The sequence below is a fragment of the Galleria mellonella genome, unplaced genomic scaffold (genome assembly GCF_026898425.1).
Source record: "Galleria mellonella isolate WM207_F2 unplaced genomic scaffold, CSIRO_AGI_GalMel_v1 utg64, whole genome shotgun sequence".
Lineage (NCBI taxonomy): Eukaryota > Metazoa > Arthropoda > Insecta > Lepidoptera > Pyralidae > Galleria > Galleria mellonella.
The window spans coordinates 6,059,644-6,072,856 of NW_026442133.1; the positions used below are offsets into that span (position 1 = coordinate 6,059,644).

The following is a 13,213-nucleotide window of genomic DNA, read 5'->3' on the forward strand; positions in this document are numbered from 1 at the left end:
AATAATTGCATCTTTTCCCCCACAAAATATTTTGCAGAGGAAAATGTTACTGATTTATAGTATTTTTCAATTCTTCTTAAACACAATCTAGCAAAGGGATTTGTTTTTTAGATTGTTCTGTCACCATTGGTAGAATTTCTACTGTTAGCCAGTATATTAGCCAGAATTCTACTAGATACTATTATTATAATTATATCTATACCACTACTGTAATAATATAGCTATATCACACATAATTTATTGCTACCGGTAGATATATTACGAGATATAACGAGATACTAGGCAATAACAATTAATTATTAGATGTTCAACTTGAAAACCTACAAACAAACATCGCTCACACAAAAATCACTGGACAGATTTTAATGGAATTTTGGTTATGGATAACTTAATATATATTCAAGTTAATAATAATTTTTATTTCAGTAAAATATCTTATTCCAGTGCCAAATTAAAAATTTAAAATGCTTTCTGCCTTAATAATTTAAAACTGTTATCATATCATACCTTCTGATTTGCGTTAAATCTATATGGGTAGGTTATTCGCTTGCTGTCATGCTACGGAAGGAGTAATAACAATTAGCATCATTAAATAACAACTGACAAATCTGGCTTTTTCACTCGTACGTCATTTATCGTGTTATATTATTTATTATATTTAATGCCTTTACCGGTTGTTGAAAGGGCATTGTCCTGGATTGGTTCCGTTATGAACAAGGACAAGATATTATATGTGCAATATTTTTTGTTATTGTTTTGTTTTTGTACACAAAACAATAAAAAAAAGTAAAAATAATCGCATTTAAGAAAATACTGTTATTGTTGTTGTTGGATTTTAAGTACCTAATGATGTAGTAAGCTGATTTGTACATAATTGAAATATACAAAATACCTATTTTGTATATTTTATTTCAATTACGTATCTATTTTTAACAGCTTTGTGCATTAGGTAAGTATACACAAGTATAAACTATAGCGTTCTCGAAAATTATTCAAATGATAAGTAGGTATCATTTTACATAACACACTATTTCCTCTATGTAATAAGTCACTTCTGAAGGTTTTACTAATATATTACAGAACTTATTTTTACAAAAGCTTTTTAAAAAATGCATAAAAACATTGTTAAAGACTAACACGCATGCTATAATTACAGACATTGAAAGCATAACAGCCTCTGGCGTGGTAAGCGCTTACCATGGCGTCATATGTTTGTTTCAAATTATTATAGTTGTAGAATTGTTTTAAGCTAGAGTTGTTTTAAGCTAATGGGGAATGTATAGTTAGTGCATTGATGGCCTTTTAAAAATTTAAATGCTAGCTAGATGGTTATCACTTTCTATCAAGTCATTTCGTTAGCTTATTTGCTATTCTAAGTTGCATAAAGTATAGTTTTTTTTTTAAATCTTCTATTATGGCACAAAGAAAAACACCTAAATAGGAGCCCATTTCACAATCTTGCACACACAATAGTTGTGTACTACGCAAAATTGTGGAACTTCAGTTCTTCTGTGAGAAGTGCGGTGTTAAATAACATTTCTTTAAAAATATTATTAATTATTTGAAATCCTTTTATTTTATTTATTATTATTTAAGTATTCTATTTTTCATTGCATGCAATGTTTGATATTGTTTCAGTTCCATTGATGACTACAAAGAATTCAAATTTAATGAAGCCAACGAAGTAATTTCATCACATTGGTATAATCCTAATCGAACAACAGTTATATTTACTCATGGATTTAGAGGTTTGATTAATTTTAAATAAATTTTGTAAATATTATTTTTTTAATTTAGATCTTAAAAGCTGAAATAAATGAATTTCAGCCGTTCACTGTCCATATGAAAGTAATATAAAAGGATTCGACGAAGAGGACATTATATATAAAAATTCTAAATTTCTTAAAACATTTACATAAGTTAAATAATGTGAGGCAGTAAAAACAGAAAAAGCCAAATCGACTTCTTTTGTGTATGTAATTTTCTCTTGTAAAATATAAAACTATGTTTTTTATCACAGTTTTATTTTTTTTAGAGAAAATTAAAATAAAGGAGCATAATGATTGTTTATTTCGTAGAATAAAATAAAGACTTAAATACATTTTGATTATAGCAGGTTACTTTTCGCGAAAACTTTTAATATAACAATTTCAGGAAGGAACAAGAAGCAATTATATTAAATCTATCTGCTAAATATTGACTATATATGTATGTTGTTTCTGTTACAATTAATTAGCGTTCCGTTATTGTCAAAGAAGGCACAAGTCAAAGATTTGAATGAATGAAAGAATGAGAGAAACTCATAGAGGTTATAGTCTACTAATACTAAGAGAGTTGATTTATTTCAAGTATTTCTACTCTTACATTGATATGTGTTGTTCCCTTTACTAGTTCTTTGCAGCATGAATTAGGGTTACTACTTTTTAAAGATGGGCTTATTCGTCATTCTGAGTTAATTGAAAAGACTATAACATATCTGTATACCAAATTTCATTCAAATTAATACAGCAGTATAAGCATGATTGACCAACAATTATACAAATATCTATATAAACTTTAACATTAGTAGGGTAGGACGTAATGTAGAAAAATTGTTCTTTCTGAAGATTCAAAATTTTCAAAATGTGCGTACCTACTCAAAATTTATTTCCAATACTCGTGTTACTTCTGGTTTTAAATTGTTTCATCAATAATATATTATTTTAGGTAACCCCCGAGGGCCAGCAGTAACTGCCGTAATAAACTCCTACTTGGAACAGGGAAAGAGCAATGTTGCATTGTTAAATTGGGAAAAGTTGGCAGCACCAGTGCTTTCCAACATGTTCAATTCTTATGTAAATTGGGCTGCATCTAATGCTAAAAAGGTAAGATAATGGAATAATATAAAAGTCAAAGTGATTTATGTGTTTTATAATTCGATTTTGGTTACTATCTGACATACAATTCTACTTTATCTCTGACTGTGCTCGCGACTTTATTTAAATGTACGTATAATAAACTTCCATCACAATGATTAAGCAAAGTTTACGCTTTCAGTTTTCTGCTTTTAGGTGCATATCAAATATTTAAATTACCAGAGGAAGACCTTGTTCAAAAGTCGTTTTCTTGGGTACCTCTGTCCCATTCGTGTTTCAACTGTAAAGCAGTTGTGTTTGCATGGCTGTGTTTCGGTTTGAAGGTTTGAAGGGATATGGCGTGAATTTACAGGGTACAGAGGAATAACACCTGAGTCCTCAAGAATGGCAATGCATGGGGGTATCATGGGCGAAACAGTACACTCTGTTATGTCCATGGTACTATTCATGTCTATAGGTGACGGTTACCACTTTCCATCAGGTGGGCCGCCAACTTGTTTGCCGTTCTAAGTTGTATAAAAAAAAATTAAATGCACCGCCTAATTAATTTTCTGCTTGCCTCATGATTGACTGGTAGATAACGCAATTAGGTGTTAAGTTCGCCATTTATACGCTTACTTATATTATATAATTATGCATTTGAAGTTTAAATAAATAAATTAGAACAGTTAAACAGTAATGAAACAGATCAGTTCTGTGGTTGAGATTCAAAGTCTCTTTTCCTATAATCAAACGTAATAAAGTGTATATTATTTAGTATTAATGCAAAATTCAAGTTTAATTATGCTTTTAACACTTACAGAAACAATTTAATCAACAAATGGCAATTCATACGAATATTATTTTTAAAACATATGTATATTTTTAACGATAGCTACACACATGCATAACGGGAATTCTATGAACTTACTTTATATACTCGTTGTGTATATATGTGGACATATCAAATATTTTTTTACAAAATTACAAATTTTTTTTAGTAAGCAACCACGCTTACATGGATAAAGTCGTAAATATGAAAAGAACGACATTAATATACCAATACTGATGTCGTTCTTTCACATTTATAATACTAGTAACAAGACAGCACATACTTACGATGAAACCTAGAAAGAAACAAAAACTAGTCGTACACGTACAGCTTTCTAGGATTCTGTACCACTGTTACTTGATTTTAAACTAGATATTTTGTTTGCTAGCTATTAATCATCATAACAAGTTATATAAGAAAGAAAAAAAAATTTGTTGTCCTTACAAAGTAGAGATATATTATGAATAATTATTTTCAATATTATTTTTACTTGTATATATTCTTACATATTATAATATATTCATCATATCAGCTTTTAACTGACCACTGCTAAACATAAACCTCCCCGTAGGGGGGTTTTGTCAGTAGTTGCCATGCTTGGCGGGCGGATTAGTAACCGCAGTTAGGCTTTAGAGATGTTTTAAGAGGAACGCTGCTGCCCATCCCTCGCCTTCCTTAGTCGCCTCTTACGATACCCACGGGAAAGGAAGGGGTGGCCTATTTTATGTCGGGATCACACGGGACATTTTATTATTACATTAAGATTGAAATCTTAAAAGAAATAAATATCTTAATCCGAATTATTATATTGTATAGATGGTACCTACAATAGCTAAGAAATTAATATGTAAATTTAGTTATTAATATGTAATTAAGTTCACTTTTACATACCCTGTAAAAAAGAGGTCCACAGTCTATAATTTGCACAACTTTAACGCATGTATTAAAGAATTTATTTATAATAATGTTTGAAAAATTAATTTTTCAGGTGGGGGAAATGTTTGCTCAAACTCTACAAAATTTGTCGGAAGCTGGACTTAATTTAAGTAACACACATCTAGTGGGCCACTCCTTAGGCGCCCATCTATTCGGTATAGCTGGAAATATATTGTCTAAAGAAGGAACTCAGGTGGCGTGGTGAGCTTTACAAATGAGGTTTTTTAATTAAAAAGTGAACCGTAAATTTGCTCTAAAACAACAAGATATAATAAAGAATTCTTTGTTTTCTTCCGAAAAATAATATAGAAAGAGTTTAATACCTGTAGCTGCCTGCCGTTTTGTTATTCTAAAAGAACGATACATAAGTATATTCCCTTAACTCGTGCAGTACAGAAATTAAATAATATTATAAACATCATTGACATTTTTAGTAATAGTCAAAGATACTAGAAGCGGCTCAGAAATATCTGGAGTCGGGTTAAATACCTTTATTATAATTTTGTATGTAAGCACACTAGGATTATAACATTGATTTGGTTTTTACTGTCATATTGTTATAGGTAATTATTTTAATGAATAAATAAAATAAATCAATAAGATGATAGATAATAGCAAAATTCAGTATCTAGTTATATTTATAGGTATGAGGAAGGTAATGAGTATTTTCGTGAGGTAGCTTGTAAATCGCTTATAATTAAATTTCTGTAGATCTTGATAGTTTAATGTATTATGATCACTCACAAGCAACCGCAAATTGCATTTATATTCTTTTTGGAAGTAGGATTGTGATAATTTGTGGCTTATAAGTTCAGACACTACTAAACTAGATCATGTACTTTAGTAGAAAGATTTTTATTTCCTTAGATAAAGATATCTCAAACATTGTTACATACTATGCCCAATATTATTCAAAAGTCTATCCAATTTGCTTATTTAAACAGTCCATGTCTAAATACGTAGTCAGAAAACCCCCACTGTTTTATTATTGCTATAGATATCATAATGATTCTTTTTTCAGGATAACAGGTTTAGATCCTGCTTCAGTTGGGTTCGAGAATAGACCCTTGTCATCTAAATTACACGCGGGATCGGCTGGCTTCGTAGATGTCATTCATTCGGATCCTGACCGATACGGCTATAAACGACAAATGGGAACAGTCGACTTCTGGCCTAATTATCGAAATTTCGGGCCTGTCATACAACCGGGTTGCAGCAATCGACAACACTCCATATTTAGTGCAGAAGGTTATTATATATCCTTTCGTAATAATTTAATTATATGTATCATAATTAAAATGTAGATACGTTATAAATTGCAACGAAATTTAATTAAAAGTATCATACATATTTTTGTGTAGGTATCTTATAAAATGAAACTTAATCAATCTACGTGAAAATGTAAGAGATAAAGTGTTTAATGAAATTTTTACGCTCGGGAGTATGTTTGTTAGTTTTTCACAAATTGAAAGTAATAACGCGAAACATTTTCTTTACAAAGTAAACCTCAGTAATTTATAATTAAGTAAGTATTAACTTTACTTAAAAACTGATGTATGTTTTATCAGATTAGTTAAACGAATCCTAAAATATAAATTTAAATTAGAGTATATAAATGGTTTTTAACTGGAAAGCCAAGCTTACGAGATTTGTTATAGGTGGATAGATAAATTAATTTTGAGTAGATTTTTTTTTATATAACTTAGAATGGCAAACAAGCTGACGGCCCACCTGATGGAAAGTGGTAACCGTCGCCTATAGACATGAGCAATACAATGTACATAACAGAGTATACTGTTTCGCCCATGATACCACCCATGCGTTACCATTCCTGAGGACTCAGGTGTTATTCTTCTGTACCCAGTAAATTCACGCCATATCCCACCCTTCAAACCGAAACACAGCCATGCAAACACAACTGCTTCACGGTTGAAACACGAATGGGACAGAGGTACTCAAGCAATCGACTTTTGTACAAAGTCTCTCTCTGGTAAGATAAAACGCATAAACACAACAAGTACATAGTAGGTAATATTGGATTATCATTAAGCGTTTGAGGTTCATTAATTGAGAATATTAATATCACTTTATGAGTACCTATAGACTTAAATGAGTAGGTCGATATTAATGATCACTAATGATGTAATGCCATTAATCCCTGACCGTTGCACGATAGAGTAGTCATGAGTGCTGAAAGTGGGCAAAGTTACCGCACAACAATATAACTTTACAAAACAGAAAGTATGGTCGTTATTTTTACCAGGTGTATTTATAAAAAAAAGTCGGTCATAGTTTCACACGACGAGGATTCCTTACAAAATCGTCGTTTTTTTGTGAAATAATTACAAAATACGGTTTTTGGATTTTTTCCTTTACTTGTGCTATATGATATTACTTCTTGCCAAATTTCATGATTTTAGGTCAACAAGAAGTATCCTATAGGTTTTGATTCCCTTTGCGAATGTCAAAATATGCGATATAAATGGCGAACATAAACGGCCCTATCTTTTGATTGAGTCAATTTAGAAGCTTGATTTTTTCACTGCTTTAAGAGATTACAGACCTGAGTATATGATATTAATTTCAACTTGATATCTCCCCACGTACCTAAGAAAAAGGGTTTTGACAGACGGACTGACAAACGGACGGACAGATAATGAAATGATCCTATAATGGTTCCGTTCATTCCTTTGGAAGTATGAAACCTACAAAGAAGTATTTTGCAAATAATAACAGCGGAGAGTTAATCTGACGCTGAGCTATAACACTTTATTTTTAAAATAAATATATGTATAATACAGCGATGAATACTTATAATTATATAAATATTAACCATTTATCAGAATTGGCTGCATAATATTCGAAGATTTCTTCGATTTTCGAATAGTTGTAGAGCTAGTGTGTAAAATTGTGCATCGTAATATTCGGACGGCCTATAATTACTTTATGTAGTTGGTACTTTGTTACCCAAAATAGTATTTCATTTTATCCGAGATTAGCTTTTTACACGCTATTTCGTAGGCGTGAAAAGCAGGAAAACTAAGCTGCATAAAAAAAAGCAATTAAATAAGTCAGTTCTAGATGGAGTATCAAGATAAAATACACCAGATTTCAAGTTGCATCTTCAGAAACTCCACTGTGAAAATTACATCTAATTTGGTGCAGTAGTTTTTGCGTAATGCCGGAACAAATATACAGACAGACGAAATTTCTAAATGTTATTGTTTTGGCTTCTAAACAATAATTTTCTTTTAAAGATCCTTCATATCATTTTTTCTTAAATATATTCCATGTAGAAACATCGTCTACCTACATTCATTTTTAATTTTAGTAAAAAACAATATACGTTTTGTGTTTAAAAAGTTTAATATATTCTCAAATTAAATTCCATTAAAATCAGCAATAAATAATTCTATATATTTAGTTCTTAGATTATAATCTAGGTTATAATCTATAGATAGAGTATCGAATATCAAAAAGGGGTCAACTTTTTGTCAGCTAATTGTAAAAAGAAAGTCAGCTATGTTTTTTTATCAGTGTTCTATATACTTACGCACATAATGTCTTGATATATCTATATTTAATTATTCAATAAATAAAATGAGTTTTTACGTATTAAAAAGATGTAAAAATTATAAAACAAAATGAATATAGAAGTTGTAAAGGACTCATAACTATTTATAACGAAAAATTGTATGAAAAGGTTTAGCTGTTTTTCTCGAAACATTTGTATGATGACACTCTATTTATATAATCTAAGACTTTTAGATTTAATAATATTATTTCATGTCAGTTATTTCAACAGCCTGGAATAATTTGTTGCCAGGTTCAGATAAGTGTGTTTGTCATATACGAGTACTTTGTAAGTAAATGTTGTATTTCTTATTCTTCTAGCTTATAGGGTTGTCACAATAATTTCCTATTTAGTAATAAAGAATGGTTAATAAGCTAATTTGGTAGAAAGTGTTCTAAATAAACAACACAATGGATGTTACAGATTATTCTGATATACAACTCTTTTTAAAATACAGTAATAATGTATGTTGTTTTTAGTAAAAAATATTAATCATTGATGATCTTGGTGGTTGTTTAACACTCCGCTTCACATTTCGATAGTCATGGATTCGATCCTGTATTATACAATCATTTACATACAAGTTTTGGTTATTTTAGAACTAGCGTTATATAATATGTTAAATGGTACAAAAAATTATGTAAACAAAATAAAACTCGAAGTAATTCCACTATACATCAAGTTGTCAAGCCAAGTAGGCACTATTTACGGGGTGTGAGCTTTTGTCCAATTGTAGGACGTTAATAGGACATTATGGAGTGGTGTAGTACATATCATCTAGCTGAAATTATCACTAGATCAAATCAATTTATCTCTGTGTCTGTTTGTTACTTTGCTAAGATTTTATGAATCTATTAATTTGAATGAAAATTGGCAGAGTTATAGTTTGATGTTTAAGGTTTATTATTCAATATTCATACTCACTCATAGATGTACGTTGTTTGGTTTCTCATAATACAGGATATCCTAGCTCGAAAATCAGGTGATTAGTGTAATCGTGTAGCACTTAAATATATTTACTTAACATTTTTTTTTCCAAATAAGATAATCTGAACATTTTTTTAGGAAAGCAGCACTCTAATCTGGCGTATGAAAATAAATAATTCAATTAATATTTTAGTGAATTAATCTGTATTTCAGACCTATGTAATCACAATAGATGTTGGCAAATTTTGGTGGACTCTCTAAAATATCCAGGCACCTTAATAGGGAGGTACGCAGAGAATTATAGAAAATGGAAGAAATATTCGCAGGAAGATAAAGATGCAGTACTATTGGAAATTGGAATTTATCATCAAAATATGTAGGTATTTATTCCTATAGACTAATAAAATTATGATTATTTTGTTTTATATTTAAATAGCCGTTAGCTAAAGCTGTGGACGGATTGAGATAATTGAATCTAGAATGTGGGGTATCCATGTAATTTTTTGTGATATTTTCACATCTATAGAGTTATTTAAGGCCGATTTAAGTAACAAATTATCAAGAGAGCGCAGTCGTACAAAATGGTTTGATTGAACTGCACATCTTTAGACACCTGATTCCCTCCTAATACTTTCCATGATTTCGAAAGATTGGCACAGATGGAGAGAAATAATTGGAAAAAAACTGATTTTGCGGGGGAGTCATACACGAGTCTCAATAAGAAGGATAAGGAGAATTGATGCTGTCAATTTATTATTATTCTACCTTTTTTTATAACAGGTAGTATAACTCCATTCGCGCTCGCATTATTCGCTGCATTCTCTTAGAACGGTACAGCCGTATTTTTCTAATGATTTTGGATAGACTGATACCTCTCAAATACATGAACATTTTTACAAACTTTCATATCACACTAATAATATTAATTTGCAATCATCAACAGCTTTATTTTCATGAAATCGGATCAATGTCTCCACGTGTATCTGAGATACAGTCTATTTGAGTAACTAACACTAAAATATTTAACTTTTACGTTACAAACGTCCAGGATGTGAAAGTTTTGTAAACATGTTGAAAGTTTTAATGTTTATACGTTTGTTAGTTGATCACATTTAAACGCCGGAACGGATTTGAATCAAGTTTGGTATAAGGATTGGCTGGGATAGATGAACGGGGATAGGGATATCCGATATATTTTTTATCTAAATGAGATAGACTGTATTATGGGTTATATCTAGTATTAGTTAAAATACAGTACGATAGGGAAACGTAAAAATAGATTGGACTCGATTAAGCGAAACGCGTTTTCCTCTAGTTTCACAGCAGTAATATAAGCTTAGTCTTCGGCAGTGATAACGCATGATATCGTATTATAAGGAATAAAGTTTATATTCAGCAATGGCCATGATCATACTTATATTGATATATTAACAATGGTTTTACATAAGACCTCTTTCCACTAAGTGGGCTGTTTCCTTATATGTAATTTCCAGTAGGTAAAATTAACTCTCTGTGTACTTTTATTTGTTTGTTTATGTCTGGATACTCTTACTTTACATTCACAGTTTTTTTTAATACCTAATACTAGTGTTATTGGATTTATATGTGTCTAGAAGTTCAATGATCAATCGTAGCAAGATAGGTACTTGACTAACTGCTAAGGTTCCACAATAACAAATTATGTGCTCGGATGTAATTTTATAACAAGAGAATTACAAATATTAATTATTTTACAGTGTTCCTGGAAATTATTACTTCAGAACACGTGCAGAATCTCCATATGGAATGGATAAAGATGGATTATATCCATAGAAACCCTTGCCAACTTACTTATTAATTTATTTAGTAATATTTAAACGAAATCAAACAAACACAGAATTAATATAGTGTGTAAAAGTTAAATTAAATGAAATATGAACATTCGAAATGTTAAACTAAAGAGACTAAATATGTAGTATAATGATTTAAATAATAATAATTATAATTAAACTGCGTTCCACAAAAACCGACTTCAATTGTGACAAAATCAGTTATTTAAAAGCTAAACTACTAAACCGATTGTGATAAAATTTCTATAGGATCAAGTATATCCTTTCAGATTAAAAAGAATTTTCTAAATCGGTTTGTAACTGACGGAGTTATAAGGTAACAAACGTAAAAAAAAAAACAATCGAATTGAGAAAAGAAATCTTTTTGAAGTCGGTAAAAAAGATATTCTACTCGTATGTTGGTTTGAGACAAGAATAATAAACATTTACTACATATTTAATATTATATTATAAAAGGGAAAATGAGTTTGTTTGGTTTGTTTTTCTTATTATCTCAATAGCTCAACCAACTAACCCAATGCAAAATATAATGCATGTTTCATAATTTTATAAATTAATCTCAGTAGAATTCTTTATACATTTCAATGTTTAATATCTCACAAAGGCGTTACGCTACTTCAAATTCATTATTATTAGCCTCGAAGTCTTCATATAAAAGTCTATATAGATATCTCATAAGAATTCGCCATCGAAATAATGAGTTTGTCATTCATCAAATATTTGACAGATTAATAACCCGGGATCCGAATTTTTTTTACAAATCATTAAAACACTTAAGAAGAAAATGGATTCTTTGATGAAGATGCCAAATAGATCCGCATATTTGTATTTCTAGTAGACATACTTTGTTATTAAATCTTAATAATAAAAAACGATAAAGTTTATAAAAATGTCTAGATATTTGTTACTTGCTGGATATAAATAGTATTTGGTGCACAGATTGACACAGAAGTATTGGTGTAAATATATAGATCCTGCAATTGTATGTAGGTACTTTGTACATCAATTTTTGTCTTTATTTGAGATCAAATAGATTTTCTAAAAAAAATATAGCAGGTAAAATTTACAGTTATGACAAAGTTAAAGTTATAAAAATTACAAATGGTATTTTTAAGAAAGGTAATAAATAGCTTATATGGCACGTTTGCCTTATTGTTAAAAACTGTTATTTATTAATAGTAGAATTAAAATTCGTTAGTGTCTTCTTTGTTTGTCGACAGATTAAGCACATCGTAGATTACATCTTGTAAAGTTTAGTCGTTTTGTGTAAAATACTGTTTACAAGTGAATATTTGTCTATAGTCATAATGTTATTAATAAAAAACAAATGTGAGACGTAAGGAAATAATGGTTGCATATTACGAAAGTTTTTGTTAAAAATATTCAGTAAATAAAAATCATAGTAGAGATTATAATTTGTTATATTATTGTATTTGTTGTATTGTATAGTATTGTTATTGTCATAATGATATTAAATAAAAGTGTGTAATGATGATCGTTCATTATAAACCTTCATAATAAATATATGTCTATGAAATTATTTCAACGTAATTAAAATAAGGTCGCTTATATGTATACGTACAAATGTACAGCCTTAGGAACGAACTCCTTTCCATGAAAACCGTTTTGAAATGTCTGTTTGTACAACACGGTTGACTATGAGACAGCCTCTAGCCCATGCAGCCCAAGGGAATCTTTTAGCTTATGGACTAGTTCTTTTGAAGCAATTCTTGCTGGTTCTTTGATATTGAATACCTATGATATTGTGTTTTTATCATAATAACAGTTAAAAAAAGTAAATATGAACTACCTACCTCTACATTAATTGTATGTATTTAGAATTAAATATTAATTAAAAGCGAATACCAAAATATTTAATTCGTGTATTCTGCTTGTTATGACAAATGATGCCAGACCTGGAGCTTTACTAATTATAACATATACAAATTAGAAACTTGCCAACACATTATGTAATGAAGTATGCTTAACATCAAATTAAAAGATAAAATAAAACTAGATACTGTAAGGAAGAAAACTAGATCCGGAGAAATCCATAGAAATGGAGGTGGGCAGGACATATGATTAGGATCAATAAGGAAAAATAGTCTAAGGACGTTACAGAATAGTGACCGAGACAATACAAAGGAAAGAAAGGGAGACAGCATCGTAGATGGGAATACGAGAGCACACCTGGAAAAGACAAGCGCAGAATGGCATTCGATGGCGAACTCTAGGGGAGGCCTATAATCTTCACGTACTGGTGCCAATTCATTACATAAGA

General features: G+C 30.0%; 1 protein-coding gene across 1 annotated transcript; it reads left to right on the forward strand.

Annotated features, from left to right (window-relative positions):
- Positions 1-1,633: 1,633 nt before the first annotated feature.
- On the forward strand, positions 1,634-12,037 carry LOC113512233 (lipase member H-B-like; the record flags this gene model as incomplete). The annotated part of the gene is made up of 6 exons (XM_031907010.2): positions 1,634-1,748; positions 2,707-2,864; positions 4,655-4,803; positions 5,624-5,850; positions 9,317-9,479; positions 10,840-12,037. Coding segments are annotated over 6 exons (888 nt in total), but the record flags the coding sequence as incomplete, so codon positions are not given.
- Positions 12,038-13,213: the final 1,176 nt, after the last annotated feature.